The sequence below is a fragment of the Cupressus sempervirens genome, chromosome 3 (assembly GCF_028749045.1).
Source record: "Cupressus sempervirens isolate cs-2001-9-10 chromosome 3, ASM2874904v1, whole genome shotgun sequence".
NCBI lineage: Eukaryota > Viridiplantae > Streptophyta > Pinopsida > Cupressales > Cupressaceae > Cupressus > Cupressus sempervirens.
In genome coordinates this window covers 15316113-15330425 of record NC_143120.1, presented here as the reverse complement: position 1 = coordinate 15330425, position 14313 = coordinate 15316113, and the positions used below count along the sequence as shown (strand labels likewise).

Below are 14313 nucleotides of genomic sequence, written 5' to 3'. Positions count from 1 at the left end.
GGGGTGGTGAAGGTTGATTACTTGGCCCCATGGGTGGCATCCCTGTTGTATATTGTTGAGGTTGGCCAAAGATGCTAGCACTGATTTGGGAGATGGGTGGATTTGGAAGACTGGGTTGGAGAGTAGCAGTAGCAATAGTGAAGGGAGTTAATGGTGAGGTGTTTTGGGCAAAGATAGTTTGGAGTGGTGAGGTATGAACCAATGATGGAGTGGTGGTGGCTGGATTGGCTTGCGGAATGCAGATTTCAACTTGGGTGGAGGATGGTATGTTTGGGTCTGTTGGATCATATGGATTGGATTGAGGCTCTTCTTTTGGCACATATAGAGGATAATTTGAATCATAAGAGCCTATTGGGAGTGGTAGTTTCCCAAACAATGGGTGAGATGGATCTGATAAGGGAGGAGGTCTTCCAAAGTCGAAGGCTCCTATGTTGTCCCTTCAAAAGTTAGCCATGATTGTTTCTTTGTTTTTGTCTATAATGGCATTCACTAATACTACATTTCCTGGTTGGTTCATGAAAGCTTCAATGTTAGTAGGTGATGGTATAGTGTTCTCTAGGCTAAAAGATGGTTGAGTGCTCAAGGGGAGCGATGCTGTTTGATCCAAATGATATGGCTCCATTGTTTCTTTCTTCTTCTTGGCTAAGCGAGTGACGGGTGGCATAAAAATGCAGAATGTTTCCTAGGGATGAGATGCAACAATGTTGATGGATACAAAAGGGGGAAGGCTTTTCTATGCAAATGATTTCCTAGGTTGAGGCAAAAGCTATATGACAAACCTAAGGAGGATTGGGTTGGGGATTCTAATTTCAAAGATATGTTGCCAAAGCATGAAAGGTCTACTTTCTTATGTGCAAGCTTAGTGGTGATTGTGTTCAACTTAAGGATAGACTGATGATCCTTTAGAAAAAACACGAGATTGATCACTTGTGGATCCCAACCTTTAGCTCAAGGTGATGAGGGATAACAAGTGACAAAAGCTAGATTACCCTAGACAAAGCTCTGTCAAAGGGATAAACTTGGTGAGATTGGTGGATTTGGAAGATGTTAGGAATGGAAAACTCTTGGCAAGGTGACCACAATTTTGAAGGCTTGGATGTTAGCTTTAGGCTTTTGGGATGCTAGCTAGGTTTGAGGGGATTGGTTTGGTTCTAAGGCAAAGATCTAAATGAGATGGATGAGCTAAAATGGTTAATGGGATGGCTAAGGATGGCTAGCTTACCTACAAGGATGACTCTAAAGTGAAGCTTATGCAAGAAGATGTGGAGAAACAAGGGGGTCTAATCATAGAAATCATGCCTAGTTGGTAACACATAAGCAGGGTTGACTCCTGGATGCTTGCTAAATCTGATAGTGTGATCTAACTAGGTGTCTTGACAGGTTTCGTCGGCTTCTTTTTCTTCTACTTTGTGGAGTTTGACAATTCGAGGGCTTGGTGTTACTTCCTTTCTCTTGGCTAAAATTTCTTGGCATGCCTCAGATGGCTTGAGTTTGGCTTTGTGAAACTTCTATTTGGGTTTGGGTTGTTCTGACATAAATTCGTGAATCTTCTTGGCTTTGAGAGATCTTGGTTGTTTTGCTTCAACGTGTTCAACTTCTAAAATAGGCAGTGACTATGCTAAGTGTTCCCTAAGCTAGGATTGACCAAGTTTGGCAAACATTCATTCAACAAGTAAAAGATCAAGCAATAGATAGAAATAACTAGATAGAAGTTTGTGATTCTCATAAGATAGTAACTACACCATGGAGTGTGTATGTTTTACAAATGTTTCGAGCAGTCACTTAAAACACATTAACATTCTAGATGGTTGTCTACAAAGATGACAGTTGGTTTAGCTAGGGAGTCCTCGATATACCCAAGGTACGTGAGGCCCAAATCTATAGATGAAACCAAAACAATGTCACACAGTTGAGAGGAGCGGTAACCCACTTCTCCTCTTTCACTTCTCAAGGGTATAAAGTTCTTTGAGGCTTAGCCTGAGTGACAAAATCTTGATCCCAAGAGAGGTGTCTTTGGATTCACCTCCCGATCTTTATACTCCACCGGAACGCTAGAGTTGAGATCATCCCAAGGGGTGATGAAATCCCCAAGTAGGCCTCCTAAAAGCTAAGACAAGATTTTGGATCCTAATCTTATGCACCCAAGATGGCCTCGAAAGATGACAAGGGGAGAGAAGACTTGGATGGTCTTGGGCTAAAAGACAACGTTCTTTTCCAACTGACGATTTAAGTTTTCTGATCTAGACCTTTTGAAAACACACGTGATTTAAGATGCAAAGGTTCAATTCCAATTTGAAATGTGCCAACAAAAGAGAAGTGATCGAAGAATGAATACACCAAGAAGATTTAGGGTCAACAAAAAGTAAACTCGCTCGCCCGGAGGCCCTCCACATCAAGTATCGATTGATTTTATTTAAGGCATTCAAGATTGAGTGTGAGTTTGTTTTAAGCTCAAAAAAAAGATGTGTGTAAAGATTGATTTCAAGCGCGTTCCTGGAGGCCCTCCACATCAAGATTTGTTCAATTTTTATGCCCAAATGAAGTGTTAGCGAGACTAATGTGCATTCAAAAAATTTTCTATCTTAGAAAAACCAATAAAAATTAAAGTGAGTGGAATTTGATTTTTGTGGAGCACTTAACACCTTCTTAGGTAGACCCATCCCCATATATGGCGCTGATATTGCAACCAATGGTTAGAATAATGGGTGATTAAAGAGGGTGAGTCCAACAAAAAATTCACTCAAAGTGTCTTTATTTGTTTTTATAACTTAGAAAGTTTCTAAAATGTGAATTCTTTTTATGCCCCAAAAGATGATTATTTGATCTATGGCATTCAAGATTGGATTTGTTGATTTAATCATGCATTGATAAAAAAAAAAAAACTTGATTTTAATCCATGGCACTCAAGAGTGATTTTAGCAACATGCATTCAAAGACAAGTGATTAAACATTCAAGTTTTTTCCTTTGAGCATTCAAGATTGAGATTTTGCGTATTATTTTAAGAACTTTGAAGTGCTTTGTTTTAACCTTAGATCATTCAAGATTGTTGTGAACTCAAAAGTGAAAATGACTCTTTGGACTTTGGTTTTCATTCAAGATTTTGTGTTCTAGTTTGCATGTCTTAAGCCCAAAAATGATATTCCTAGATTGTTTTGATGCATGAAAAACCTAAGAAACATTCAAGATTTTGCAACAAGACATTTGTTTGGAACAAATAAAAAAGCTTTTAGGACAATTTTGGCAACCATTTAGGACTCTTAGTTTTCATGAGATTTTTAAAAGAACTTTAAAATATTTGCAAATGAGGTTCATTTGATCCTTGATTGATGCTTTGAGTATGATTTAGATTTTAGTGTGCACTTAGTGTTGATTTTGAACCTTTTGGAATGGAAACTTGAAATTCTTTTTAAATTCCCAAAAATGAAGTGTTCCTAACTTTGCACGAATGCATCTAAAACCTTGATGTTGCAAGGATGCAAATGATTGGATTGGTTTAGTTTCACTTGTTAAGATTCTTTTTTGCAAATTTTTAGTTTTTAATGGATTTAAGTATGATTTGGGGTTTCGTTTTAAACACTTAAAACAAAGTGTGTATGATTTTGCTTCTTTAAAAAAAAAGGCCAAGATCCCTCAAGAAGAAGAAGAAGTAGACGGAATAGAAGAAGAATATAGACAAGAAGAGGAAGAAGAATTCCAAGTGCTTCGTCCACCTATAAGCTTGAAAAATTTGCAAACACTATGAGTTCCTTTGTCTTCTTCATGCTCATGTGGACCTACAAAACCAATTTATGCAATCTTACCAATCACAAAAACAAGAAAAATTAGCCAAAATCAGAAAATGACATACAAAACTTGACTAAAAAAGCTAATGAAGATGACCCATGCAGGGTCCCACCGGTTGTGCCAAAATGTATATGCTACTTTAGTATGTTAGAAACACTAAATTAAAACAATCAAAAAGCATTTGCATACTAATTTAACATAACTTCATAAAAGACAAAGTGAAGTCCTCAAATGAGAATATGAGCCATAGATAGGCTCTCTCAATGAGGATGATCACTTGATGTAGAGGTGTGTCTAATAGCTAAGATGGCTTGATTATGTATGTATGCTCAAATGCTCAAATGGGCTTCAATGGAGGATTTTTGATAGATTTTGGTGAATGGATTTGATGTAAAAATGGCTTCTCAAAATGGCATTATGGCTTTACTTTCTAGATTGTGTTAAAATGGCTTGGGAGAGGATTCCTTAAATAGGCAAAAGGCTTGAGGGATCAAGGGCTAGGATGCAAGGATGGGAGAAAGATTATGGAAGGTTTAGATTGAATGAGAGGAGAGCACATAGATTGTGCTTCTTTACAGCCAATCAGGGAGTGACACATGTTACATGGTCATTGGGTAGAGCAAGAGGGGTTGAGGGGTCAAAAAGGAGGCTCAAAGCTCATAAAGACCCTCATAATGCCTTGTAAGAGAAATGAATGAGCTTGTAAGAGTCATTTATGGCTTTGTGGGCTTCATAAAATTTTATGGTTGGGATATTTGTGAGAGAGTTGAGATATTTTGACTTGGGCTGGATTTAAAAAGTCTTAAGCTTGACTTAGGAATGTGCAAATGATTAAGCCTTGGATTAGGATGGTTTAGGATTAGATTAGGCTTGTTAGAGATGGGCAAGTGGATGACAATAAATGAGGGTGGGTGAAGGAGGAGATATTTGTTAGCTTTGGCTTGGGTTAGCAAGTCTTAACCCATGTTTAGGGAATGTGACAAGTTTAGGGGGGGGATTAGGATTAGGGTCAAAGATAAGGATTGACATCTTTTAGAAGAGTCTAGGCTTTGGATGAGGATGAAGACTTTTTAGAAGAGTCTAGAACTTCCTAGGATGAGGATAAATAAGGTTTTAAGAAAATAAATAAAGTTTTATTTATTTCAAGGTTTGGGTTGAGGAGATATTTATTAAAATATTTTTAATAAACATGAGAATTAATATTTAATCTTAATTAAATATTTTGAGTTAGGATTAGGGGTAGGAAATGATGGGATTAGCCTTTAATCAAAATTAAAGAAGGATTAGAATATTTTGGAAGAGGTTAGTGGTCTTAAGTAAATTGGCCAAGTTTTGGGCAAAAAATAAATAAATTATTTTTTTGGGATTTTTGGTCAATTTATTAATTAAATAATTAATAAATAAAGAAATAATGTTTAAATAAGATTTAAACATTTTTGGGAGGGATTCTTTAATTAAATATTTTTAATTAAGATAAAAGGATTTAATGGCATAAAAATAAATAAATAAATAAAATAATTAATTAATTAATAAATGATGATGTCATCAAGGACTTTTTCAGAAAATAAAAATACTTTATTTTCTAAAGGATTTATAATATGAGTACTATTTTTAATTTTGAGAAATATTTGGACGATATGAAAATAAATGAGCAAAACATTGATGCATTTGTATATATTGAGGGTGAATTGACATGCACACTTGATGAATTGTATGTCTTTCAAAGAAAGTTCAAGAAAGTTCAAGAAAACATTATTCATCTAAAGAAGTAGATCAAAGAAGAAAAATGACCATTGATGATCTTGAAACAAAACCAAAAATCAAATCCAAACAATGAAATTAACTTAAGGAAGATGTTTTCATGTTATGGTGTTGGGTGTCTTTTAGTTGTTTACTTTTGTACATGAGATATAACTAAATCGTTGGATTTTAAGTATATTTTGTTTAATCCTCTTCTCAAATTTAAAAGTGTTGAGTAATTGGTTTTAGAGAAGAAGTCTTGAATAATTAGTCTAAAATTAAGGTAGATCCAAGATATGAGTACCATGTTTAAATCTAAGAAATATTTGCATCATATGAAAATAAATGAGTGATACATTGATGCATTTGTATATATTAAAGGTGAATTGAAATGTGTACTTGATGAATTTGATGTCTTTCAAGGAAAGTTCAAGAAAGTTGAAGAAAATATTACCCATATGAAAAAGAAGATCAAAGAAGGAAAAATGACCATTGACAATCTTGAAACAAAGCAACAAATCAAATCCAAACAATGAAATAACTTAAAGAAGAGAATTTCATGTTGAGGAAAGAACTAAAAGAATCCAAAGAAAAAAGAAAGCTCTCCAATTGCACTAAACATGAGGATGAAATTAAAATTTTGAAAATGGAGTTAAGATATGCAATGTAGCAACTTAAATAGAACCCAAAGATTAAAAATGGCAGTGTTATGATTGATGAAATCCTAAGTTTTTTGAAACCCTCATGGGACAAAGGAAAACTTTTTTTCAACAAGGGAAATCTCTAAGACTCCTAACAAAGATGAAAAAGGAAAAGAGAATGTCAAGGATGGATCCAAGCAAGAATATGGAAATAATAAAGGATTCACCATTGTCGATGAAATAAATACTTAAGAAGACATACTCCTCCCCTTATCAAACTAGGTACCCTTTTTCTTTAAATGGTAATATTTTCCATGTAATAAGTTTGGATGCAAAGCTAGTGTATGTGATAAAATGTGACATGTTGGGATCAAGCTTGGACAAGAAAATGTTAGTGAAGTAAGGATCTAAACATGTAAATCATTTTCCAAAGAAAACAAGAATAATCTTAATCTACAACTAAATTTTTATCACAACCTCAGAGCTCAACAAGTGCATCCATGACTTGTTGGTTTTCACATGATGAGGATTGTGGGTGTTCTCTAACACAAGTAATTATTAAATCCCACAATGCAAAGATGATTAATCCTGAATTAAAAATGATGACTGGTGAACTAGATGCAACACTCTAGGTAGATGAAGATTGAATTCTTTAAGAGGTTATTAGGTAAATAATGTTAAAGTGGAAGTTCTGGATGAATGACAAATGCCACCTTTACAAGAATGACGAAAAAGGATGGCCAAAAGGGAAAAAGTCCTCCATGCTTCTCATTTGGTCTAATAAGGACATTCTAGCCTCTTAGTATGAGAGATTTAGATTATTCTACTCCCAATATGCTTACACCAATATACTTTGTCTAGGCTCTCCATCATGGTTAGAGACTTCACCATCTAAGAGAAGGAAATTAGCCCCTTTCAAAATTCTACATGATAAAATAGTAGGACAATTGTCACAAAGGACATTGAAGACCAAATTTTTAAAAAAAATTGTCCAAGTTGATGGCGGACAAAAACAAAAAAGATGATTATGTAGAGATAGCTTAGTTTATTGTATAGTTAAGCTATCACGACTCACATTTATGTCTCAAAAGTTGATTTAAGGGCACCCTACAAGCAAGTAGATACTCATAACTTCTGAGTGATTACAATCAGAATATTGAAGAGATTAGAGATGGATTAAACAGATAAGCACAAAATGAGAGCGCAAATAGATGTTCAGATTGATTGTTTTAAAAAAATGTTTGTCCTTCTGTGTTGCTAGTAAATCAATCCCAAGAAAAAAAAAATCTCATCTACCGAGTGCTCAAGCCATGTTCAATAGAGTATAAGAGGATAATTCCCTTGGTAAAACCACTAGGGAATGGATTGAAGATCTTCATGCCAAAGGTCCATCATTTCTAGAAAAGATTAAAACAACTTATCTAAATATGTCTCTTTTAGGAAGCTTATTCATTCTTAAATTCTTGGATTAAAATAGGATGAAGTATTGTGGGATAAGATAATTGAGAGTTAGTAGAAATAACTATGATGGACATTATCGTTGCTATCTCAAAAAAGATCCTAATAGATCAAAACACTATAAGATGAACTTTGTGGTATGAAGATTTTAAATGGAGAGGGAAACTCATCAAATAATGAATTGATTAATTGATCAAAACCATGAAAGATTGCAAGACTATATAGAAAGACTTTAGAAAATCATCAACTCCCTTTCACACGTAACAACCTATCTTTTGATAAATGCAAGACAAGTTGTTGGGAGCTAACTATTCTCTTAGCTTAAATCTATTTCATTTATAGAAATTTTTTAAAATCTAGTGAAAAACAAGACAAACCTTTGATCTTTTGGGAATGGATGGTTGGATGGGAGCCATGCGGTACAACCATGCAGTTTCACAAGAACATAACTCTATCAAATTATCTTCCAAAGTGCAAAACTTTTCTATGTGGACAAGAGTTGTATTGTCTTAAATTGGATGACCTCAAATTTGATTAAGATTTAGCACCTATTTAATACGAGATCATCAACTCCTATTCCCTTTTCTGTCCTTTCTCCTAGGTGGAATTGGGGCAAAACTTAATAGATCCTCTTTAAAGCTCTTATTTCATGGTGTTAAGCTTGAGGTAGGATCTCTATCCCCTAGGTCCTTCCTTTCATTCATCTATCCACTTTGAATCTACTCCGTACACTGAAACAAGATTTCCTCAGAATTTGGACTTGATTTTCGAATCTTGGGACTCGTTTTGGAGCCCCAAGGGTTTGTGCTCCCGATCATTAGGCCCCTAACAAATTAGAGATGCAATCTGCCCCTTATGGGGCAATCAAGGGAATATTGCACCCTAGATGATGCCCTATATTGGCCCCCCTCTTTGGGTCTTGTCTTTCAGGATGTTCGAGTGTTAACTTCTAGATTGGTCAGCATGTTGGAGTTAGTTATTTCCGAGTTCTGTATAAACCCTTCCATTTGCTCCATTTGTCATATCCATCAACTTTACAAGCAAGTACTCTAGCACTCAAATGTTTAAGCATCCAAGTTCTCAAGCGTTCTTCAAGCATTCAAGGCATCCAAGCTACTTATCCATTGAAGATTGAGGATTTATGCATTCAAGCCATTGAAGGAGTTTATGCTAGATCTTCTATTGCATTTTGAACATTCAAGATATCCCTTCATACATTTCAAGATCCTTTGTTGCATCTTCTATCTTCATTCCTTCAAGATCTATAAAGGCATTTTTTCAAGCACATAAATTCATAAAGGTTTTGGTTTCACTTTGATTTCCTTTCTAGGGTCTTTGAAGTTGAGTCAAAACCATTACATCTACATACTTGATTACATTTCAAATTCAAGAGCATATTCATAAATTTACATTTCTTCATGCTAGATCTATCACCTCTACTTGCTAGCATTCTATTTCAATCATTTCAATTCAAGGTTAATTCCAAAGTGGCAAGGAACTCACTTCACAATTTTAAAAATGTGAAAAAAGCACCTTTGGTTTTTTTCCGCTCAAGGCAATTGGAATTGGGTGGGATGTTTAAATTGCGAAAGCAATAAGAGTTGCCCAGGCTAGAAAAAGTTGACTTTGTCTATGTTTTCATCACAAAAGGAGAAGTGGATCCCATTTTTCAATATTGTAGAGCTCACACTTTTGATAGATTCAGACATGCAAAATGTTGAAACCAATTAGGCACTGGTGATTTGTGTAGAATCTAGACCATTTCCTAACAATACCAACCCTAACGTTCAAAACTATAGAACAAATGAAAATCATATATGGTCTTGCGAAAGCATGAAGAGACGATAGGTGGCAAGAACAAGACACATGAATAAGTGACCACACATACAAGTAAGCACATCTATGAGAAAAGCTTAGAACATAGACTTGGGAAACCACAAAACCAATAAGAAACAATTGACTCGAATGAGGTATAGAGTCCAAGCCACATCATAAACCAAGTAGAGATGGCTTAAGACATTTGCAAAGCTTTGTGTGGCCGATAAACTTTGAAGATCATTAGGACAAGAGTCTAGTCAATTTGACAATGCGACTTATGTTGTGACTTAAGTAACCAGGAACCAACTATAACAAGTCAATGACAAATTAAAACATGGATCTAAACAACAACATAAAGATTTAGGGTTTCCCAAGGTTTGGCAGATTCAAACCCTTAACAACCATAACAACCCTAAAGTCTTGCAAGGGTGATAGTAATTACTATGATCCATACTAATTGAATAAGTGATATCTTAAAAAATACATGGAATAAGATATTCAATGACAATATTTTGTGAAGAAGCTACAATTTTAAATAGTTTTTTCCTAAATTGAAAAATAGCTTGGAACTCTATGATTGATGAAAGTTAAGTTAAAATCTACATATCAATTGCTTCCTTCTAACACAAAAAGGAAAAATGCTCTTTTTACATTCTTTTAATTCTTTTTGCAAGCCTTTAAGCATCTATAGTGACTAGAATTTTTTTTGTTGAAAATGGCAGGGATCAAACCATTCATTGGTCTAGCACGACAGATACGTAATGTGAAATATTTACTAGTATTATAGGAGAATTGCATTGAAAGGAAGTTTCTCCTCATTTTGCTTTCTTATTTAACATCTATAAGTGCATTCTCCATTAACTTTTCTATTTTGTCCAGGGCTAGGTGGTTTCCACACCAAACTCAACAATAATACACGTGCTTCCATGCTGTTTGCAAATACCAAATTACAGAGAAGCTTAGTTTTAAAGTTAACAGTCGCCAGTTGAGAAATATTATATATCATAATTCACAAAACAGGGTGCAGGTTACAGACACATTTCTAGTTAGATCATCATATTGATTATATTTTACAAATGTGGACTACAAAATACATTAAAATTCATTATGTTTTTCTGCAATTTTAAGTAAATTCATTGCTTGTTTTACCCAACGTGAGATTGTCAAGATAATTGTTCTGACCAACAAATTTTTGTATTTCCTCGATTTCTTAGAAATACATATTTAAGTGCTCAAACAGAAGCCTGAGATTTTGTGACAGGAAGTGTTCCATCATAGGTACATTTCAGAACATCCGGTTTCTTGATTAGCTGTGGACCTATTGGCACATCCTGCTTTCGTGGTCGAATATCCTACACTCAAAACAGTAATAGATCATTATTATTAAGTTAAACGTGTGTACAGAAATATATGTGGAAAAGCAATCCTGAAAAAATTTCAATACACAGTTGATTTGAAACATATGCTATAATGTTCATCTGTGAAAATCTCAAACCTTTAAAGCCTGGAAAATACTAGAAAAATTGAAAATAACAAGCCTTCATACAGATTACAAACTTGCAAGCTCTAATGCTTATTATAAATGAACACCACATTTCATTTGTTTTCTATCTCGAATTTCAATTTTTCTATCCATACATTCATCAACCTTTCCCTTCTATTTCCAAATTTAAAGTAAGGGCTGCAATCAACCTGATCAAAAATTGCCGTTGGAATAGCAATTGTTGCAACAGCATTAGGGGTATCCACGATGCTTGCCAATCTCCCCTCGCATGGACAACATGATAAGAGCAAGTAAACCTGTCATTACGTTGTGTGTTATAATTTTGATCACATATACGATAAGAAGTATCGCCCACTGATTATTATTATGAGGGTGAGAATAATTTTTAGCAGATTGACATTAATGGTGATATATGCATGCATATTAGTTAAAAAGAAGTTATCAACAGAAGTTAATAATGATGCACCTGTTCCCTCGAATATCCAAATTTAGATAGATATTCAATGGCATTTAGGATAGCCCGTTTATAAGCTACACTTGCATCAAGGTAATGTTGCCGTCCTTTTTCATCCACACTGATACCTTCAAATACCAACCATTCAGAGAATCGAGGTTCAAGAGGACCAATTTCAAAAATAGGATTTACATGTAATTTTGTTGGCCCCATTGGAGTAAGGTATTTCTCCATCCCACCTCGTATAATCTCGCATCTACAACATAAATAAAAGTTAAAAAATGGAAATTATAAATGATAGAATATGGTTATAATCTATTACGTAAAATCTCATGAGAAATTCAAAGTCACATCAAGAAATCCAGCACAGTCCAACTTAGCATCTTAAAAAATAACATACTTAAAGATCCGATTTTTGACAATTATGGAGAGACTAGTTTGCAAGTGGCAATGGGTTAGATTTCCGTATGTCACATCAGTCATTTGAATAGCAAGGCAATCGATTACTAATGGTCTTTGGAATGGTTGGAATCAAGAATTGTTTGGAGAGTAAATTTCTCATCAGGCTCATTCAAGAATTCTACCGGAGAAGCAAATTGAGAGTTATTTTCATTTGATATATGAGAAATATGTTCAGACCGGATAAGTAATGATAATCAAGTATGTCATCAAATAAATGGTCACATTCTAGTTAAGTTTAGGTTATCCAGTTGACATAGTTCAGGACTGAAATGTTATATTTGTTTACAAACATCACACCTGCAACAATATTGTTGCCACTTGCTAGGAAAAGGCCAATCTTTCTAAAATGTAAGAGCTAATAAACAATATATTAGGGATTCCTTTGGTCTTAGCTACATTTTCTCGCAATTTAGCATGTAAGTTGTAGTATCTTCTTTGGCAAGGAAAGGTAAGCTCATCTATGGATGGAAATTGCCAAAAAGGCATAATGTAGATCTTATATCTTAACTTGTCCGTTTGGATATGATACTGGGTACAGGTTTCAGTTCAAGTTCTCTGGTACTGCAATCTTCTTCCCTGGATACAATGCAGCTGTGTTTGGCCGTGCCATATATATAAAATATCTATAATTTGCAAGATAAAGTACAGAATATATAAACGATGGTGACTTAAATTTGATAGAAAATTGTGAAGACGATAAAAATATAGTAATAATGTTATTTTAAATTAAAGATTATAAAGTCTAGCACTTCGTGTGCATTTATATGCTCTCATTCAGATTGCTAGCCCAAGCAACATGGTGAGTGATAAGTGATGAACAAAGATAATGTTTTATCCTCTGATTGCAATAACTCTTATATTTGTTACCACTGTGGCAAGATATGAAACAGTTTCAAAACTGTTATGATCTACCCCAATTCATGCAAAGCATTTTCTATAGCCATAGTTAGCAGACTAGGTCAGTTGCTGAGAAATCACAACAAACTATCACAGTGTATTAACATGCATGATTTTATAGTGAATTTCTGACAATTTTTGGCTTGTTTTCTAGCAAGTTCTCATTAGGTACTTGATGATTAAGAGCCTTGACTTCCACTGCACATCAAAAGTGTCGATTAAAACACTTTAAAATCAGGAAAATAGTAAGCACTATGAAGGTCATGGATTTTGAAGGTCTTCATTTGGGTTTGGATGAGGGCTCTGCATGTCATGCCTACGTACTGCAATAAGAACATGCTAGGAGTGCTGTCCCCAAAACTCATTTGATACTTTAATAGTTATATTTTGCATTAAATTAATGTTTTATTCAAAAAAATTAGTACTTTTTATTTGTGATATTGCTATCAGGATTTAACTCTGTAGTTTTTTAGTCAAACTCATTGACCCACGCTTCATGAGTAATGATTCAACACGAATCCATCTCTCATTAGAATAGACAGAACATAGCACTCATTGGATCTAGGTGATGCTCACAGAGGTGAAGCACCAGGACTTCCTGGGAGGTGACCCAAGCCAGTACTACTCCAGCTTGAGTGTGCTTAACTACGGAGTTTCCTCCGTGGTTAAACCCACTCTGCTTGCAACCCCATTTACAAAACCTTCACCAAGTGTTGTGCTTTATGAACCAGTCATTAGAAAGCCCCTAAAGCTCATCAATTGATAAGTAGGAGATATTGTTGCTATGCTATCTCCTACTTATCAATTGATAAGCTTAAGGGGCTTTCTAATGACTGGTTCATAAGGCACCACACTTGGTGAAGGTTTTGCAAATGGGGTTGCAAGCAGAGTGGGTTAACCATGGAGGAAACTCCATAGTTAAGCACACTCAAGCTGGAGTAGTACTGGGATGGGTGACCTCTCGGGAAGTCTTGGTGCTTCACCTCTGTGAGCATCACCTAGATCCAATGAGTGCTAAGTGTTCTATTTATTATAATGAGAGATGGATTCATGTTGAATCACTACTCATGAAGCATGGGTCAATGAGTTTGACTCAAAAACTACACAGTTAAATCCTGATAGCAATATCAGAAATTGACTTGCTGTGGAAATATCTCCTACTTACTTTTTATTTTTCAAATTTTCAGCAAACCGAGAATTTTTGGTCTACTGAGTTTAAGTAGCAAACTATGCCTGTCTCATTGATTGTTCTTAAAATCATATACTTGCAGCAAATGTTGCACAAGATAGATAATTCACATGGTCTTTACTCATTCAATCAAGTCATTACAAATATGCACAGGTTGATAAAAGAATACAAGATTAGTGCTAGAGGAGTCGATAGTTTCTAATTCAACACGCGAGAAATTGTTTTGTTTATAGTTTCAGAATTTGTTTTTTTATGGTCCTAGCATCACAAGTACCCTTCTAGGATGGCAGGTTTGTCCATTTGGTACAAGAATATGATCAATTTTGAAAGAACCCAACAACTTAGCTTATAGTTGTTTAATTTCCA

At 34.8% G+C, this 14313-nt stretch overlaps 1 protein-coding gene across 1 annotated transcript in view; it reads right to left on the bottom strand.

Annotated features, from left to right (window-relative positions):
* Positions 1-10426: 10426 nt before the first annotated feature.
* The window catches only part of LOC149564504 (uncharacterized), a 195798-nt gene continuing 191911 nt past the window's right edge, over positions 10427-14313 (bottom strand). Inside the window, exons 6-8 of the mRNA XM_089818046.1 lie at positions 11412-11655; positions 11134-11241; positions 10427-10793 (exon numbers count right to left, since the gene is read on the bottom strand). Coding sequence (XP_089674172.1) covers positions 10674-10793; positions 11134-11241; positions 11412-11655 — 472 coding nt within the window. The 3' untranslated portion in view covers positions 10427-10673. The remainder of the gene's footprint in view (positions 10794-11133; positions 11242-11411; positions 11656-14313) is intronic.